Here is a 19,184-nt window from a genome sequence, read left to right on the forward strand (position 1 = left end):
TCCATGGGAAAGGAAAGAGACGTGGAGGACAAAGGAAGAGATAAAAAAAAATTTAGAAATTGGGACATGTTCTGGAATTAGAATATAGATGCTGGGTCAGGGGCTGAGGAAGTATCAATAACCCTGCATATTTGTTAAAAAGAATTACACAGAGAACGGGGCAAAGTTACATCAGGAACAAACACGCCAGAGTTACCATTTCCATCTTGATTTTTGCCAGACGAGCAACTGGCCATGATGAGTCTGGCCTCATCCAAGATGAGAAAAGGGTACCCTGGAAAGGAGGGTTTCACATGTGCCCTGACAGCTAATGTCCTTCCCGATCCTCTCCTGCCATCGCGGAGGTTTGGTGGGTTGACAGGAGGGTGGGGCAGCCGCAGAGGCAGGCATTCCTGCAGCAGCACGGAGAGAACATGGAATACAGCTGCCCAGAACAGGAGCACTGGTGGCCCCGGGAGTTCACAGGGGTGCCAGGATGTCATCAGGTGTCACATTTGCAAACTGTGGTACCCGGGAATGCAGCCCGTTGCCTTAGCAACAGTATCTTTATCCAAGGTGATAAATCACCCTGCTCCCCAGCAAATTCGCTTCATTTCTTAAACAATCAGTGTCCTGGAAATAATAGGAGAACAAGCAAATACCCACCAGTGCAGTGAGAGCAAATCAATCACAGGGCTTGCTCGGAAGTCCCCATGGCCAGGTGGGGTGGGGGCTGCATGCTGGAGACTAAACAGAGATGGGGAGAGGGAGAGATTTGGGAAAGAGCTGGTCTACCCTAATAGCAAATGAAATACAAAGGGAGAAAAAAAATACTTAAAGAGACTTAACAACATTTCCTCCATTCATCTTGATCCCTCTCCTGGCTCTGCTCCATAGAACCCAACATGTATCAATTACTCGCTTCTATTCCTGTCTGTGCCACTAATCACGGAGCTTCCTGACAGCAAAGGCCTCGTCTATTCCTTTTCCTTCTGTGTTCCCAGACTGCAGGCCTGCAATAACAGCAATGAATTCGGTTCTTCTCTATTTCTTTTTTAAATAAAATATGGGGAGAGGGGGTGCCCACAGCAGTGCTCCAGGGGAACATGTGGTACCGAGGTTTGTGCCTGACCGCCTGCATTTAAAGCAGGTGCTCATCTGGATAAGAACTGCGCACTGAAAACAGGTAAAGGAACAACCATGAGAACCTCTCAGTACCTGTACTGCAAATCATAATGCCCCAAAGGGGACACACACAAACACAGAGAGAGAGAGAGAGACAGAGAGACAGAGACACAGAGAGAGAGATAGAGAGAAAGAGAGAGACAGAGAGAGAAGGAAAGTGCCTGCCATAGACACAGGCTCAGAGGGGGGTGGCAGGAGGGAAACTGGGGACATTGGTGGTGGGAAATGGACACTAGTGGAGGGATGGGTGCTGGAACATTGTATGACTGAGACCTTACCATGATCAGCTTTGTAACTCTGTATCTCGTGGTGACTAAAAAGAAAAATTTAAAAGATTTAAAAAAGAAATTTTTTTTAAAAAATTAAAAAAATGAAAAGTAAAATAAAGCTGGTGTTCATCCCATTGAGCTGTCTGGCCCTCATCTATATTTTTTAAATGTCAATATACTTCAATATGTTTACCATTACAAAAAATACATTTTACAGATTATACATCACATGCAGGTATGAAGCCTAATGAGGAAACTACAAACACCTTCAGCAAAATTAGGAGTAGGAGAGACTGAGAGTTACCATTTCTATTTACCATTAATGCGGAAAGACTGGTCATTTTTTTAAAGGGAAGAGAGCTGGAGCAGTAGTACACTGGATAGGGCATTTGCCATTTACTTTGCACGCAGCTAACCTAGGTTCCATTCCCAGCACCCCATATGGTTCCCCCAAGCATGCCAGGAATGAGACCCTAGGTGCAGAGCCATGAGTAAGCCCTGAGCAACACCAAGTGTGGCCACAAAGATCAGTAAGTAAAATGGGAGGAGTTAAATAATCCTAGATGCAATAGACAAGATTGCCTAGCTGTAAAACCCAAGAAAATCAACAATAAACTATAACAAACAATAACAATGTATTAAAACTTCTGGGAATAAAGTCTACCTGAAGAAAACTATACCCAACCTGTTTATGTCACCCAGTGAGGTTTGAAAAAAACATAATGGGAAGAAAGTGCCATTTGCAGAAGTAGGAATAGGATAAAACCCTTAGCGACTGAAAGGAACATGTAGGATCTATAGGCTTGAAAATGCTCCTAAGGGACACACAACTCTGAATGGGCTGTGGGAGGAATGATTAGCCTGTTCTGGAAAGAGTATCACTCAGATTTCAAATCTTCAGTAATGTATAAGTGAAGGCAAACTTAAGGGAGGGAGGTGTCAGTCAAGGGTTGTGGTTTTTTTTTTAATCTTTTAGGACCTAGACAAGCTGGTGCCAGAGAGATTGGACAGGAAGTAAGATGCTTTGGGGGCTTGAGGGATAGGACAGCAGGTAAGTGCCTTGTACACAGAGAACCGGAGTTCTATCCTTGGCGCCATATATAATCCCCCGAGAGCCATTAGGAGTGATCCCTGAGATCAAGGCTCAGAGGAAGCCAGGTAGGTATGTCCCCCTCCAAAAATAAATTTAAGAGACACTTGCCTTGCATGTGGCTTACCTGAGTTCAAATCCACAGTTCCACATATGGTCCCCCAGCACCACCTGGGGTCCATCCTGAGCTCACAGACAGGAATAGCCCCTGATCACTGCCAGGTGTAGCCCCAACAGCTATGCACACTTTACACATCCCCCACAAAAGAACTCGACAACCCAACTCTGATGAACTGCCAGCAGGAGGGGCTGACAGGACATTGCTGCTTTGTAGCCTACGATCACACGGTTAAGTATGACCGTCATGTGGCAAATGCTTCACTTGCTACATGCTGTATCGTGGAGATGTGGTATACAACGTGAATGCTGCCAATCCCAAGATCAGGCATGACATCCAGTTTGTGGACTGGCATCCCACCAGCCTCAAGGCTGGCATCGACTCTCAGTCCGCCACAGCAGTGCCTGAAGGAGACAGCAAGGAGGTGGAGGCTTGCCTATGAAGTCACATCACAGCCATCTGTAGAGACCTGGCAGCAGCTCAGACATGTTTGACCTGATATTTGCCAAATGAGTGTTCATGCACTGGTACTGGGCCAAAGGCATGGAGAAAGGGGCATGGCTGAGGGCTAGCCAGGGCACTTTGACTTGATCAGATATTGGAGCAATGCCAGTTTCGGCCTATGAAAGGCTGACACATGAATGAGAAGGAAGAGATAGACCAGTGAGACCGATCCAGGTACTCTAGAATGAATTCCAGGGGCAGCGCCCTGGCAGGAGGAGAAAGTGGACTGTTCCATCAATGGTAATGGAAAAGAGACACCAGTACGAAAGCACGAGGGGACCCTTTCTCTCACACACTTTCTCACACCACGGAGATTCCAGAGCCAACCGAAATGTGCCAGAAAAGTCTGTGTCTCTGATGAGACTTGGATCCAAAGCCTAGGAAGGGATGGTCCTGGGGTAGGTACGCGGGTCCATGTAAAGGCATGGCTGGTCCAGAGCACTGGACAGCGGCTCCCTCCAGACCGGGAATCCAGCAGACCAGTGTGTGGAGGGCAGCATTCCCTGTGGGGCCACCAGCAAAAGCCTGTGCAAGTGTCTGTGGTTGGGTCGCCATGATCACACAGAGGATGAGGGCCTGGAGTGGACTCTTTCACAAAAGCAGTGTTTGCAGTATGTGGTTCCTGCTGTAGCCGCACACAAAAAGGGCACTTTGTAGACACTATGCAACAGAGAGTTCTTACATGGAGACAGTGTGGAGGAAGCACATATGGGGTCTGAGCAATAGTACAGTGGGGAGGGTGTTTGTCTTGCACGCAGCCAACCTGGGTTTGATCCCCAGCATCCCATATGGTTCCCAAGCATTGTCAGGAGTAATTCCTGAGTGCAGAGCCAGAAGTAACCCCTGAGCATCACCGGGTGTGACCCAAAAAGCCAAAATAAAAAGAAGAGCTAAGAAGAAAGAAAGAAAGAAAGAAAGAAAGAAAGAAAGAAAGAAAGAAAGAAAGAAAGAAAGAAAGAAAGAAAGAAAGAAAGAAAGAAAGAAAGAGAGAGAGAGAGAGAGAGGGAGGGAGGGAGGGAGGGAGGGAGGGAGGGAGGGAGGGAGAGAGAGAGAAAGAAAGAAAGAAAGAAAGAAAGAAAGAAAGAAAGAAAGAAAGAAAGAAAGAAAGAAAGAAAGAAAGAAAGAAAGAAAGAGAAATAAAGAAATAAAAAAAGAAAGAAAAGGGGAGGGAGGGAGGGAGGGAGGGAGGGAGGGAGGGAGGGAGAAAAAGGAAGGAAGGAAGGAAGGAAGGAAGGGAGGAAGGAAGGAAGGAAGGAAGGAAGGAAGGAAGGAAGGAAGGAAGGAAGGAAGGAAGGAAGGAAGGAAGGGAGGAAGGGAGGGAGGGAGGGAGGGAGGGAGGGAGGGAGGGAGGGAGGGAGGAAGAAGGGAGGGAGGGAGGGAGGGAGGGAGGGAGAAAGACAGTGCGTACATACAACACAATCAGGGTGTGCACCCAGCACACACCAGAGTGTACCAGGAACTAGAGTGCTATTGTGGAAACAAGACTGTTTCTAAAACAAGGTTGTCCACAAACCCAGAGGCACATAGAAACACACAAGCTGAGAAGCCAGGCGAATCCAGAAGCTGGTAACAGCAGTGGCTTTGGTAAGTGTGGGAGATGAACAAGACTCAGAAAGACCTTGTCAATGTACGGTCCCTGACAGCTCTACAGATACACACGGACTTTCTAAATCTGACTGTGCATATTTGGTCACCATCAACATCAACCAAAATGTTTCCTCTTCCACCTCTGTGCAAAGCAAAAGGTCTGGGAATCTCATCAAATGGCAGGTTATTCAAACAGACTCGGTGCAACCAAGCACTTGCCCCGCCACCCGGTTCAGGTTCCATTTTTAACTTTGACTTTTTATTCGATGTTAAGGAAACATGCTTCAGTGGATCTTGTTGTACATAGCTGGTCTCACCTCAACACCATCAAGGTGCTCAAGACTCCCTGGTCTGTGCCTTAGGCCATAATTTGTTCCCGAAACCTCAAATCTGGTGCTCTCAGTTTGTACTCCAGCACCCAGAGGTTGTTATCAACTGATACTATCTATAGGCTTGTTTTGATACTGTCTATACCCTAAACACCACAGAGCTGAGACATCCGGTGCTTATCCACCCTCTGATTTATTGCACTCAGCATGATGCTCTCCAGTTCCATCCAACTTGCAGCAAGTTTCATGGCTTCATTTCTCCTTACACCTGCATAACAGTCCACTGTGTATAGAGACCACAGCTTCTTTATCCTCAAACATTTGGGTTGTTTCCATATCCTGGCTATTGAACTAAGCACTGTGATAAACATAAAAATTTATCTTTAGCTTATATCTTTTTAGATTAGTGATTTTGTGTTGGGGGGGAGGGAGGGGTAGATATCAAGAAGAGAAATCTCACTGGGTGGTAAGGAAGTTCTATTTTTAGTAGTTGTTTTTTTTTTTTTTTTGAGAAATCTCCATTCTCTTTTTCAGAACAAATTTCGGTTCTTGAGTCATCTCCATCAATATACTCTCTGAGTACAGAGCTTAAATTCTCTGTCACACTTCACAAGTTGGCCATAAATTCTTTTTAGAATTGCAAATGAAAGGCAGTGTGTAATTAAGAGTATTACTATGGTGATTTATGTGCCCAAATGTTAGTAAATTCTAAATAACATGCCTTACTGTGATAATTTCTCTGTCAGTGACAAATCATCATCTCACCTTCTTCTCTCCTGAGTGTGAAGCTGATAGATGTTTATTCTGTGGGCCTGTGGGAACAGTTACACTACACCGCCCCCCCCAAAAAAAAAGAAGTCTCACAATGGAGACGTTACTGGTGTCCACTCAAGCAAATTGATGAGCAATGGGGTGACAGTGACAGTGAAAAAAAAAAGGAAAAGAAAAAGATTAAAAGATATCTCCCAGGTTGGATCGATAGCACAGTGGGTAGGGCATTTGCCTCACATGCAGCCGACCCAGTTCGATTCCCAGCATCCCATATGGTCCCCTGAGCACCGCCAGGGGTGATTCCTGAGTGCAGAGCCAGGAGTAATCCCTGTGCATCACCAGGTGTGATCCAAAAAGCAAAATAAAATAATATATTTCTCTAGTAGCATGTCAGAAAGACAATTATCTTATGTGGAGTTAAAATTTGTACTCAAATAGCATAACTTTTATTTTTCCTTCCAAAATACAGGAGGAAATTTTCTGTATAGATTTATGATTTTTATTTAATCCCAATCAGAATACCAGCACAAATCCTGCAGTGAATGCTTTACATTAGAATCTCTAAAATATAAGCTTTAAGAAATAAATGATACTAGGAATTTCTATGAAAAGTACAGAAATATTGAGCTGGAGCTATTATACACCAGGTAGGGCTCTTGCCTTGCATGTGGCTGACCTGGGCTCAATCCATATTGGTCCCCCGACACCACTAGGAGTGATCTCTGAGCACAGGGCCATGAATAAGCCCTGAGCACTGTCAGGTGTAGCACAAAAACAAAAGTATAAAAATATTTCTTCACAGAACCTATTTCCTAGCACAATATCCTAGCACCAGGGAGAATAACAAAGACTAGAAATGAGTCGAGGCAGAATAGCCTTCAGAAAGAAACTCTATCATGTTCTTTTCATGTGACATTAAGTTCTGAAGGAAGGACAAAGGTCTTTGAGTTGGTGACACTGCCTGGTGCCCTCATTCACAGCTGGGGCAAAGTTCAAATAATTTTCCCAGTGTGACAACCTAGGGCCTAAACCTGCAATGTGAGTCCCAGGGAGTCCTGCTACCAAAGGGTGCACGAGCAGCACCACTGATGCGTATGAGCCCTGACAAGATGAGATTGTGGAAACCAGGAGAGTGTCAGCTCGGGCCACAGCACCTGCACAAGAAAATGACTAGAGATTCCTGTAGCACTGTCGTCCCATTGTTCATCGATTTGCTCAAGTGAGCACCAGTAACGTCTCCATTGTGAGACTTGTTACTGTTTGTGGCATATCGAATACACCACGGGTAACTTGCCAGGCTCTGCCATGTGGGCAGGAGACTCTCGGTAGCTTGCCGGGCTCTCCGAGAGGGGGGGAGGAATCGAACCCGGATTGGCGCATGCTCACTATGTTATCACTCCAGCCCAGAGATTCCTAAAAGGGAAAAAAGAGCAATGGAGGCAAAACCCATCTGGGGTTAGTGGAAGCAGGACAGAGGGCGTGGTATACTAGACTAGAGGGGGCCTCGGCCTGAGACTCCCCTGGGCTAAAGTCCAGCTGCTGGCACTGTTTGGGGTGTGACACTGAGAACCAACCTTCACCCATCCTCAGCTGCCCAGTGCAAGTGAACCCCACCTCACCATATTAAGGATTTAGGAAAATATGGTCCTCCTCATAATAGAGCGTGAGCCCTCTTTGTATGCAGGTACACATCAATCCCCACGTCCCAGTAAAGAACCACACACAGCAAGGCAACACCACCCACTACCCACTACCAAAGTTTGGATCAGCCCCGCTGGAATCTCAAGAAATTGCGGGGTTCCTCAGTCCCCTCTTCGGTGAAAGGTGAGAAGACTACAGTCCCTGCTCCTGGACTCAGCCAGTCTGGGCAGCCCAGCAGTGAGGAAGGAGGAGCAGGGGGCCACGGCAGCCCTGCCTCCCAGGGAGCCTGGGCATACCTGCAGGGTCTTCACCCTGTATCCCACCACAAGTGGAAATGGAGGAATCATTTTAAGTGCTGGGACCTAGAAGAACTTAGTTGCTAAAGTGTGTTCAAGCCTCCCAGAAGTCTGGAATGGAACCTTAGCTGGGGAGAGGGTCCAACAGAGGAAATTAGTTAAGATGAGAAGATGAGATTGTGCTGGACATAGCTGGGTCTTAAGCCCAGTAACGAGTAGTGTTACAAGGAGTTAGAGGCACGCAGGGGGAAAGGAGCCTGGGTATCAAAGGACCAGAGACCCGTGGGTACCCCCACCAAGCATCACTGGAAGTTTGGAGAAGGGCCCTGGAGCACATTCTCCACCAGCACTTCCAGAAGGAACAAACCCGTCCACACCATCGTGTAAGACTCCAGCCTCCTGACTTGAGATAATACATCAGTTTGGTTTGGAGTTTTATTATTTTTAACCAGAACAGTTTAACTTAGGAATAAAAAAGCTACTTGGCTTGTTTTTAAAGAAAATATGAGAAAGAGAAGAGACAACCCCATGAGAGAGAGAGGAGAGAGAGAAGAGAGAGAGAGAGAGAGAGAGAGAGAGAGAGAGAGAGAGAGAGAGAGAGAGAGAGGAGAACCCCAGGAGGAAGGGGGAAAATGTCATACCACAACCCTGAGCCTGGCTCAGAGTAATGCCTGAATGTAGAGCCTGCAGTAAGCCCTGAGCATCCAGGAACAAGCCCTGGGAACTGTGGGATGTGGCCCCCAAACAAGCAAACGAAAATATCACCCCACACAATATTAAAACATTGGGTAAACATTTTACCTAACTGTGCACTAAGCCTTGGAACCCTAGCATGCCTTTTACATTTACATCTCAATTCAAAGAGCTCTCAGTAGTAGGGAACACAGCAGACAGTTCCACTGGGCAGTCGGTGTCCTTGCCAACAGAGAGTTAGGACGAGGGGTGCTGCTAGGAACAGGAAGTTGAGCTAGGGAGGCTCAATTTGGTGGTGGTTGGGGGGTACATTTGGATAGAAGTCTCTCATGGCAGGGGGAAGGTGGGCTGCTGGAGACAGAGAATGAACTAGGAAGAATATAGGAGGCAACGGAGCAGGCTGGCAGCAGTTCGAAGTCAGAACCCAGTGGTAAGCAGGGATTCAGGGCAGATTCCTGGGCCAAGAGCTATTGACGTACGGACTCTTCCAAGCCCAGATAAAATATTAAAGACAACGAAACTGCAGCAAGTTTTTCATCAAATTAAATGTTGCATGTAACTAATGACCCGGGACTCTGATTTTATATTTGGGAGGAGGCATTTAAAAGTGCTTTAAAGAGGTGAAAGTAGAACTGTGACTGAGCTTTTTAAATGTCCTTCTGGGCAAAATTTAAAAATGTGTAAGGCTGTGTTGCTCTCCACATTCTAAATTTAAGTTGACAAGTAAAATCCAAAATTCTGGAACCACTGTTCTCAATAATCCCTGAACTTCAAATGGAAAAAGAAAATGTGTATTATTATGTATTTGATTTTATATGAAATACACATACTACTGTATGTGTATGTATATTAACAACTTCCAGCTTGAACTGCTATATAATCATTCCTTGTGTTAAGCATATAATTGTTTAATCATTCTATAATGTTCTATATAAAACTGAGCTTTTAGTAAGGAATGTACCCAAACTTTTTTTTTGTCCTGTCCCCTTACCCCATGTTGCTTTTTATTTTTCTGGCAATCCCCCAATTCCACATACATATTCCAGTCCTCAGGGAATGGTTTCCAAGGGTGGATTTCTGAACTCAGGGCAACACAGCTTTGTTTCTGTTTACTTCCTATGTACCACCAGGAACTGCCAACACTTATAAACACCCCCATAATAATAGGTTGTAATTATTTCTGGGAACCTGATGGACAAAGTGGTCTTCATTTTTATTTCGGGAATTGCTGGCTAGGCTATCCCAGCTCCCCGTGGTGGGACAATATCTCAAATTCATCTCTCCCAGCCACTGGCAGAAAGAACTTTGGGTACTGACCTTTGGCATCTCAATTCCTCACATTCTGGATGCTCACCATTTAATCTTTTAAATTATCCTTTTATTTCCACGCAGGCTGTGGCATTCCATTTAATGTTTATCCTATTGCCTTTGGCGGGGCTATTTTTCTTTTCTTCTTCAGAAATTCAGGCACATCTGTCTTCTATATGATGATTTTCCCTGCTACTTCAATGGTCTGAAGTTTATCTTCCCTGGGCAGCTGGGTTAAAAATGCTACCCATTTTTTCCTGATTATTTTGTAGATAAATACAGAGGTCTAGAGACTCAGAAATTATTAATCTTTGAAAATGGTAGAATTTTCTGAAATGGATAAAATTTCTTCTGAAGGTTCACAAGCTCAACTTAAAACAGTATACAATGCCAAATGCCAGGCAATACTGACTCTTCTCCAACCAGGAGAAAAGCTGCATGTGACATTAGGGAACCTAAACTTTCCAGTCTCCTTGGAGCTGTACCACAGCCTACAGTTCTCTCGGCCACCACCATTTCTAAATGGATCTCAACAAACTCACTTAAAATTAATTTTCAGGATCTGGAGAGATAATCCAGTAGGTAAGGAGCTTGCCTTGCATACAGTCCACCCAGATTCGACTTCCAGCATCTCTATAGATCCTCAGGAGAAATTCCCGCACAGAGTCAGGAGTAATTCCTAAGTATCACCAGGTATGACTCAAAACACAACAACAACAACAAAAAAAAACAATTTTCAGTAATATATGGGGATAGAAGCAATCACCTGGAGATAAATAAAATATCTATAATATAGAGAGACATTTCACTGAATTTTTTGGGAACAAAATTAACTTTAGGGGGTATGGTGCTGCCCAGCAGATTAACCTGTACCTGTGGGGAAAGTACATCAGAGCCTGATGGTGCTTTCAGGCTTCATGATAGTCCCAAATTTCTGCTGTGCCTCTAGCCAGCACCCAACAACTTGGGACCAAGTTTCACAAGAAATTAAACAGCCAAAAGTTTGGTATGTGGGAGTCACACCCACAAACCACTTCTGGCTCAGCTATACAAGCTCATTTATCAGCCTTGCTTCAGAGACCCATAAATAAATCTCAAAGGAGATCAAACAGGCCATTTAAGCACATTAACAGCCATGATTCAGAGACTCACAAATCTCAGAAGAGAGCAGCACACCACAGAGATATCTCTCCATCCCACACCAGGCTGATTTCACCAGGACATGTTGGAGGTGGGCAGGTGTCCCTCCACCTGCCCCAATGAAACCCCGGCAGCCACAAACCTCCAGAACCCAATCACAGCCAAAGCCAACCTTCACAGGCTTGTCCCAAGCCACCCATGCATGAGAATGAACCTGCTGAAAATCTCAGATATGCGGGACTAGTGAGTGAAAACTCCAAGCTTCCTAAAGTCAGGGGTGGGCAACCTGCCCCCATTTCCCTGCCCTTCCAGTTTCCTGGCAGACATACCCACGAATTGCCTCTGGACACCATTTAAGGGAATTAACGGCCATGATTCAGAGACTCACATATGAATCTCAAAAGAGAGCAGCATGCCACAGAGATACCTCCAGACCCCAAATATTTTTTAAAAATTTTAGAATTCCAGGACCACTTGACATCTCATACTATTTATAACAAGCAACACAAAATAAATTATTTAGCACCTGCCTATGGGACAGGCTTGGGTGGTGGTGAGAGAATTCAAAATAATGATATTGGAAGGTGTAATCGTGGTGGGATTTTTATTGAAGTGCTGAATGTAAACAATTATTGTGAAAACTGTATGAAAATAAAATTTTAAACTTTTTTTAAAAAATTAGGGGCTGGAGCAATAGCACAGCGGGTAGGGCATTTGCCTTCCATGCGGCCGACCCGGGTTCGATTCCCAGCATCCCATATGGTCTCCCTGAGCACCGTCAGGAGTAATTCCTGAGTGCAGAGCCAGGAATAACCCCTGTGCATCACCAGGTATGACCCAAAAAGAAAAAAAAATTAACTTTATGGGAAATCCCAACAACTTTCTCCATATATGAAAATGAAGAGAAAGTAGTTTTATAAAGTAAAAAGCAGCATACGTGCCATTACTTATAAATCATTACTTAAAATTATGGATCATGCACAGATCATTTTTGTGCGTCTTTCTATGTAACATTACTCTTTTCTGCTAGAAATAGATAAGTTGAAAGGCTACCTAAAAGTGGGTATGATTTGGGATAATTCTGACTTCTTTCCTCAGGTTTCTTTTGCAATATGTACTTTACATAATCTACATGCATTATCTACTTTGTATATCTACTTTACATGCAGTCATAAGTCATTCAACAATGTTTCATTTATAACAGACCACATAAAGAATGAGGATCCCTTACAGTGCACCCTCGAAGTCTCATGTTTGCAGAGAAAATGTCACCTCACACATTTCTCACATGCAGCTGCACTATCAAGCAACACTTGACAATTAAAAGCTTTTATGTACATCCAATCACAGAGAACATGCCTTTGTTATTCTTAAAGCTTAAGACTGAAACATTGGAAGCAGACAAGATTTGAGCTTCATAGTGAATCACTTCTGAAGAAACATCAAACTGACATAACTCAGTTTTAATTTAGGCCTTCACTTAACTGAACACAACAACCCCTACCTTTTTATATATACTTATCAGGCCTTCTCTCATCAATCTTATTTTATTTTGGAGTGGGGGGGTGTTGGGCCACACCCTGTGGTGCTCAGTGCTTATTTCTGACTCTGTGCTCAAAGATCACTCCTGGTGGGGTTCAGGGAAACCATATGTGGTTCCAGGAATCAAACCCAGGTTGGCAGTAAACAAAATAAGCACCTTCCCTGCTTATTATCTCTCCAGCACATATCAGTGAGCCAATGAAGAGATGTGTTATCATTTAAGTTTTTAAACCAGAAATGGGTGGTGTTGGAGGATGGGTGAATTGACGGAGGGAAGTGGACACTGGTGAAGGGATGAGTGTCGAAACACTGCATGCCTGAAACTCCATCATGAATAACTTTGTACTTTCACGGTAACTAAAAAAAAAATTAAGTTTTTTAAACTCTCAAAACAATAGGAGCTTTGAACTCATCTTTTTCTTTTTAAAAGGTTAAGGTCTTTCAAGCACTTACAAAACATATCTGTCATGAGGTTTATAGGAACATGACAAGATGTTATCTGGTTACTTTTTAAAACTCTTATCTGTTAGATACATACTGAAGCATTTACTGGAATGATAAAATATTTAAGATTTCCTTTAAATACTCTAGCAAAAATAAAGTGGTGAGAGGAAACAAAACATGTGAGAAGGACAGTGAACAACGCTTGAGTTTGAGGGTGGGTGTCATTACTCTATTCTACACAGTATACCAAATTTTTTCTATAATACCTTTTTACCCAATAAGCAAGAGATTAAAATAAGCAAATCGATGAGCAACAGGATAACAGTGATGATGAAGACAGCAATATATTTAGCCAAGTACTCTACCCCTTAGCTCTATCCCCACCCATAATGCTTCTTACAGGTATATGAAAAATGTAAATATCCTGACCCATAGTGCTTCTTACAGGTATGAAAAATGTAAATATATAAACCTGCAGGACCACTCCATCTACAATTCCTCCAATGTACAAAAACCAAACTCTTTAAAGCCAGGTTCACTAATTCAAAGAAATCTTGATATATGTTTATCAAGAAAAAAAAAGATCTTTCATATGTACCTACACCACCCCTCTCGGAGAGCCCGACAAGCTACCGAGAGTGTCTTCCCCGCACGGCAGAGCCTGGCAAGCTACCCATGGCATATTCGATATGCCAAAAACAGTAACAACAATTCTCACAATGGAGACATTACTGGTGCCCACTAGAGCAAATCAATGAGCAACAGGATAACAGTGATGATGATGACAGTGATTTACCTATAAGATTTGAGTGAGATTGCAGATTTTTTCCCTCTTTTTTTCTATTTCTTTTCTTTTGGGAGGTAAAAGGGGACCACACCTGCCTTTTCCCAGAACTTACTCCTGGTTCTGTACTCAGGGGTCACTCCCGACAGGGCTCAAGGAACCATGCAAGATTCTGGGGATCGAACTTGACTCAGCTACATGCAAGGAAAGCACCTTACTTAATGCACTATCAATCTGATCCCTACTGCAGATTTTCTGATCTGAGCCAGAATCAGACTAAAAGAACCAGCCAACAGGGATTCTCTGAGTGTCTGGCTAGTGATACTCAGAGAATCAAATGAGAAACATGCTGACTCAAGCAGCAGACATACCCTAGCCTCCTGGGAAATCCGTTTTCCAGCCTGGCACAGAGGTAAGTCTCAGCTACTTCCAACTGCTCTACCCCAAAGCAGCTGCTGGGCAACACTGGAACTCAACAGAAGTTAGCCCACCAAGATCAATTTCATTACTTTCATACAATCTATTCTCAATAATAGTTGCAAAGGAGAATATGAATGTTATGGATCTGAGACACCCCCGCCCAACCCCCTGACTAATGACTTGCCAAGGTATGAGAAGTAAAACCTAAACCCATATATGTTCAGCAGATGGAAGATGTTCACAATCCAAGGGATTTCCCACATTATTAGCATCTCCCTGAAGAGGTTGGTCATGCCTGTGTCCTTTCATGATGCAGACTCAGAACTCAGGGTGAAAGACTTGCTCCCAAGTGATAGTCTTCCACCGCCACAGGCCCTGTTCTTTTCTCAACACTCCCCTTGGAGAGTGTCTGCAACGGGAAGAAAGAGGCAATGAACACTTCATAAAGTGAAGCCGGGGTGGGGAGAGGTGAATTCTGCTTACGTCTTTATTCAGTTCCAACATAGAGGCTGGAACCCCTGACCCCATTACCCACCCTTCAACCCCTGTTTCTGGGGGTACTCTGATTTCTGAGCTCTCCCAGCGGCCACCTAAGGATCTGCTTAACCAAAGACCCAGAAACACTTGTTTTGAAAACCAGGAGGGTGAAAGAAGGCACTGTGGCCAAGATTGTAAAAGCTGTCATGGAAATGGCAGAAAGGAAGGGAAGATGGCGGAGCAATAGTTGCAGTGCTCAAGTCCCCAGGACCACGTAGCCCAGAAGTGAGCAAAGCCTCAGAGCAAAGCCTACCTCTCTGACTTCGTGAAGCTGGCCGGAATACTGACTCTTGGCTCTTCGGGCAGCTGCAGGCGACTTGTGATGCGTGACTGTGACAACGCCGGGAGCCCCCGCAATGAGGTGTCTCTGGCTACAGGGAGACGCAGAATTGGGTGTTCCATGGGGGAGCAATGTGAGACTTCGGCTTCGGGAGCTTGGAGTAGTCTAGAATAAGCAACAGGTGTCAAAACTCAACAACCGACCTGCAGAATACAGCTAAGTACTGACTTCTGTTTAGTCTGGACCTCATGCTCTTTTTTTTCTTTGAATATTTTGGGCGTGGTTCTTGGTGTGGGGGGCACTTCTGGTGAGTGTGGTTCCCCTAAGTAAGCTCAGAGCTTACTCTGTGCTCAGGAACCACATGGCGGGGTTTGGGAAACCACATGGGGTGCCAGGGATAGAACTCGGGTCCGCCGTATGCAAGGCAAGCACGGTCCCCCATTATACTATCTCTCTGGACCCTGGACCTCATACTCCCTCCCCTTTATCTATTTAGATGGCAGACTTCCCAAGGTTTTGGATAACACTGGGTTTTCCTTGCTCCTCCTGCAGGGAGCTTAGGTTTATTGAGTTACTCCCACAACAGTGCCCCTGATGCACACCCAGTTCCATCTAGCACTAATAATCCTATATGGCTTTTTTCCTTCCTTTATGTCATTTTCATGGTTTATTTAGCAATGTCCTTTTTGTATAGACACAGGAAGACAGTTGATGCTTTGCTTTGTAACATGGGAGTTGACTTCAAATAATATTGACTCCTGGGCATCCATTATATTTACTTGACTTAATCCTCAATTTCCTTTACTTCCTAACACCTCCAAAATGAGGGTCCCAAGAAGGAACTGGATGGCCCCCAGGCAAGCTGTAAGATACCCTGGCATCGAAAGGGGACAAGCTAAGCCCCATAAGTATAATAAGAGCATGGTCATGAAATGAATTCTGTTATGACCCAAAAAGAAATAACTGAATAAGGACCCTGCTGGGGCTAGGAAAGACTAACCTGGTCTGAGGACTGTAGTCTAGAATATATAGCGAGCCAACCTTTAAGCTTAATATAATATATATGTATACACACACACACACACACACACACACACATATATACTGTGTTTATGAGCTGGAACGATAGCACAGAAGTTTGGGCATTTGCTTTGCATGTGCCCAACCTGAGTTCGATTCCTCCGTCCCTCTCGGAGAGCCCAGCAAGCTACTGAGAGTGTCTCGCCCACATGGCAGAGCCTGGCAAGCTACCTGTGGCGTACTCAATATGCCAAAAACAGTAACAAGTCTCACAATAGAGACATTACTGGTCGCCACTCGAGCAAATCAATGAGCAATGGGATGACAGTGACAGTGACTGTGTTTATACAAAATGACTAGGAATATTAGCAGGCTCTGCCGTGCGGGCAGGATACTCTCGGTAGCTTGCCAGGGTCTCCGAGAAGGACAGAGGAATCAAACCCGCGTCAGCCGCGTGCAAGGCAAATGCCCTACCCTCTGTGCTATGGCTCCAGTCCAGAAATATTATAAGAAGTAAATTTACTATGATTGGTTAAATGGATCACTAGTTGAGGAAAGGAGAAAGCAATACATCCCTTGAGCGGATCTCCTAGTAATCTGGAGTGCTGAACCCTCTGATGAGATTGTGTCCTTAAATTAATCTCCTAGAACTTCCCCTAAAGGAGTGGCTTTGCCTCTGTTTGTTGTTATGGTAACGTTTAACCCCACCTATGTGTACCCCCACCCTTCATGACTTCTACATAACTTTGCTGCGAGGGGTAAGAGGGGACTAGAAAGAGAAGGACTGGACAGGAACTAGGAGGACTGAGGAGACGAGGATGAGGGAACTATGATGACTGGGACTAAACCCAAAACTATACTACAACTACTTTTGTGCTATAAAGGGAGAGACTGGACTACGCTGGGGAGGAGAGAGAAATAAACTGACTACCAACTGGCCCAGGGCCCAGGCCCTGTTTCTCCGTTCCCCAGTCCTTCATCCATCCGTCGGTCTGTCACCGTGGATCAGCCAGGGGAATGGTTCTTGGTCACTGAGCTATCTTGCCCTTCAAGCCCCCATGCCTTCTCTTTGAAACTCACACCAGGGGAGCTGTAATATGATGAAAGCCCCAATCTTACTTTGGCTCGAAGCTGCTGTCACCATGAGCTATTCTGACACCTTCTCCCACTGTGCCTCCTGTCCAACATGGTGGTTGTGTTAGGTACCCAAAAGTATGCTCATGGGTGTGTCTCTGCACTTATCCATCCCTACTGCCCAAATATTCTTTCTCTCCTGCTGGGAAACTCTAAGTCTGAAACCTACAAGACTCAACTCAGTGTTCTTGGCTGAGTGACTCCTCTTCCCCTCGCAGTCAGTCTCTCTGCTGTGCTTATCCCACTGCCTTGACGCTTTTTTCATTGTGCAGCAATTTTCTTAAGTACTTAAAAATGTGTTTTGAACAAATGAGTGTACTAAGTTATGATCAATGAACCTCTATGACAGTCTGGCGTACCATGAAACACAAGCAAAATTTTTAGTTTGTGATAAAGATGGTATCTCAATTTAGTGGAGAATTTTTCAATAACTGGTGTTGGAATGATGGGTGTCATCTGGAAAACAAGGCTGGGTTCATCTCTCAGATGATGAGACCTCAAGTGGATCAAAGACAAGTAGAAAAAAATCGAATAAGATATGTAAACTTGGGGGGTAGAAAAGTTCTATGAGTTCAAAATCCAAAGGCCATGAAAGAAAAGCTAAAAAAATTTTTTTGATTATCTAAAACCAGAAAATTTCTGCACAGGAAAAAGACTTTAAGAAACCACTCCCACCTTATTCCCATGAAAAGATAAAATAATTAAATACATCTTGACTTTTAACACTTCAAATACACACAACTTTAGGAGACTATGTGAAATAGTCAAATGTTGTTTTCAGGCTTTCCTGACACTGGAGCTGAAAGAACAGATTTGTATCTCCATAAAGATTCCATACAAAGAGAAAGAATTCTGTTATTTTTACATACATTGACACGATGTGTATGCCCTCCTGCATATCATTTGGGAATTTGATCAGTTTACACAATTAAGTGGGGCATGTTGGAGGAAATTTTGCAGCTATAGTGGCAGTAAATCTGCATGTGAAACTTAGACTCTCCTGGCTCAAAGGGAATAATACATCTTTCTATATTTAAAAAAAATAGAATATTAGTTGAATACGTGTCAGCCTAGTGAGGGAGATATCAATTTCCACATAAAGCCACTGCATTGTGATTATGTTTATGCTCTAATTGTTTGTATATATTTGACATCAAGACAGTATTTTTAGATGTGAATAAAATAAATTAATAAATAAAAAAAGAAACCACTCCCATCACCAACAAAGCTAAATAAACAATGAGAAAAAATATCTTCGACCAGATACAAGCACCATCATTCCTGTTTATAGTAAGAAACATAATCCCTCGAACAAGAACAACAAAGGAGTGAGTTTAGAGGGAAAAGAACAGACTCAGAAGGCTGGAGCGATAGCACAGCAGGTAGGGCATTTGCCTTGCATGTGGCCAACCTGGGTTCAATTCTTGGCATCCCATATGGTCCTCCTAGCAGCGCCAGGAGTAACCCCTGAGCATTGCCAGGGTGACCCAAAAAGCAAACAAAAACAAAAACAAAAATACCAAAAGAACAGACTCAGAATGATCTCTCTAATATGTGGGATATAAAGAAATGTCTAGAGGAATATCAAATGCCCAAAAGCAAAATAAATAAAAAGTAGAAGAACTGGTCTTTAGTAGGAAGCTTGCCACTGGGGAGGGGTTCGAGAGAGAAGGGAAGAGAACACTAGGACAATGGGCGGAGGGGAAAAGTACTTGCCATCGAGGCAGGTGGAGATGCAGGGGTAGGAGGGCAACTGAAGACATTAGTGGAGGGTAGTGGACACTGGTGTTGGGGCCGATGATGGAACATTGTATGTCTGAAACTCAATCACAAATATCTTGGTAACCAAAAATTTCAAGTTAAAAAAATTAACAATGATTAAGACAGGACAAAACACAAACAGTACACAAATGGCATAGAGGGCTGGAACAACACTACCGATATCTATTTCACTGCCTTTGCACGTGGACAACCTAGGTTCTATTTCCCACACCCCATAGGGTCTTCACCAGGAGTAATTTCAGGGTGCAGAAATAGGAGCAATCCTGAGCACAGCTGGGTGTGGTCCAAAAAGGAACCCCCCCCCACACACACACCAAAAAGAAAGAAATAG

At 44.1% G+C, this 19,184-nt stretch overlaps 1 protein-coding gene across 2 annotated transcripts in view; it reads right to left on the reverse strand.

Annotated features, from left to right (window-relative positions):
- Positions 1-19,184, reverse strand: part of OSBPL10 (oxysterol binding protein like 10) — a 299,778-nt gene that overhangs the window by 115,200 nt on the left and 165,394 nt on the right. The window contains exon 4 of one of the 2 annotated variants that reach the window (XM_004603949.2): positions 14,891-15,082. The exons of the other annotated variant lie outside the window; for it this stretch is intronic. Within the exon in view, the coding sequence (XP_004604006.2) occupies positions 14,891-15,082 (192 nt within the window). The remainder of the gene's footprint in view (positions 1-14,890; positions 15,083-19,184) is intronic. 2 annotated transcript variants of the gene reach the window in all.

The sequence above is a fragment of the Sorex araneus genome, chromosome 4 (assembly GCF_027595985.1).
Source record: "Sorex araneus isolate mSorAra2 chromosome 4, mSorAra2.pri, whole genome shotgun sequence".
NCBI lineage: Eukaryota > Metazoa > Chordata > Mammalia > Eulipotyphla > Soricidae > Sorex > Sorex araneus.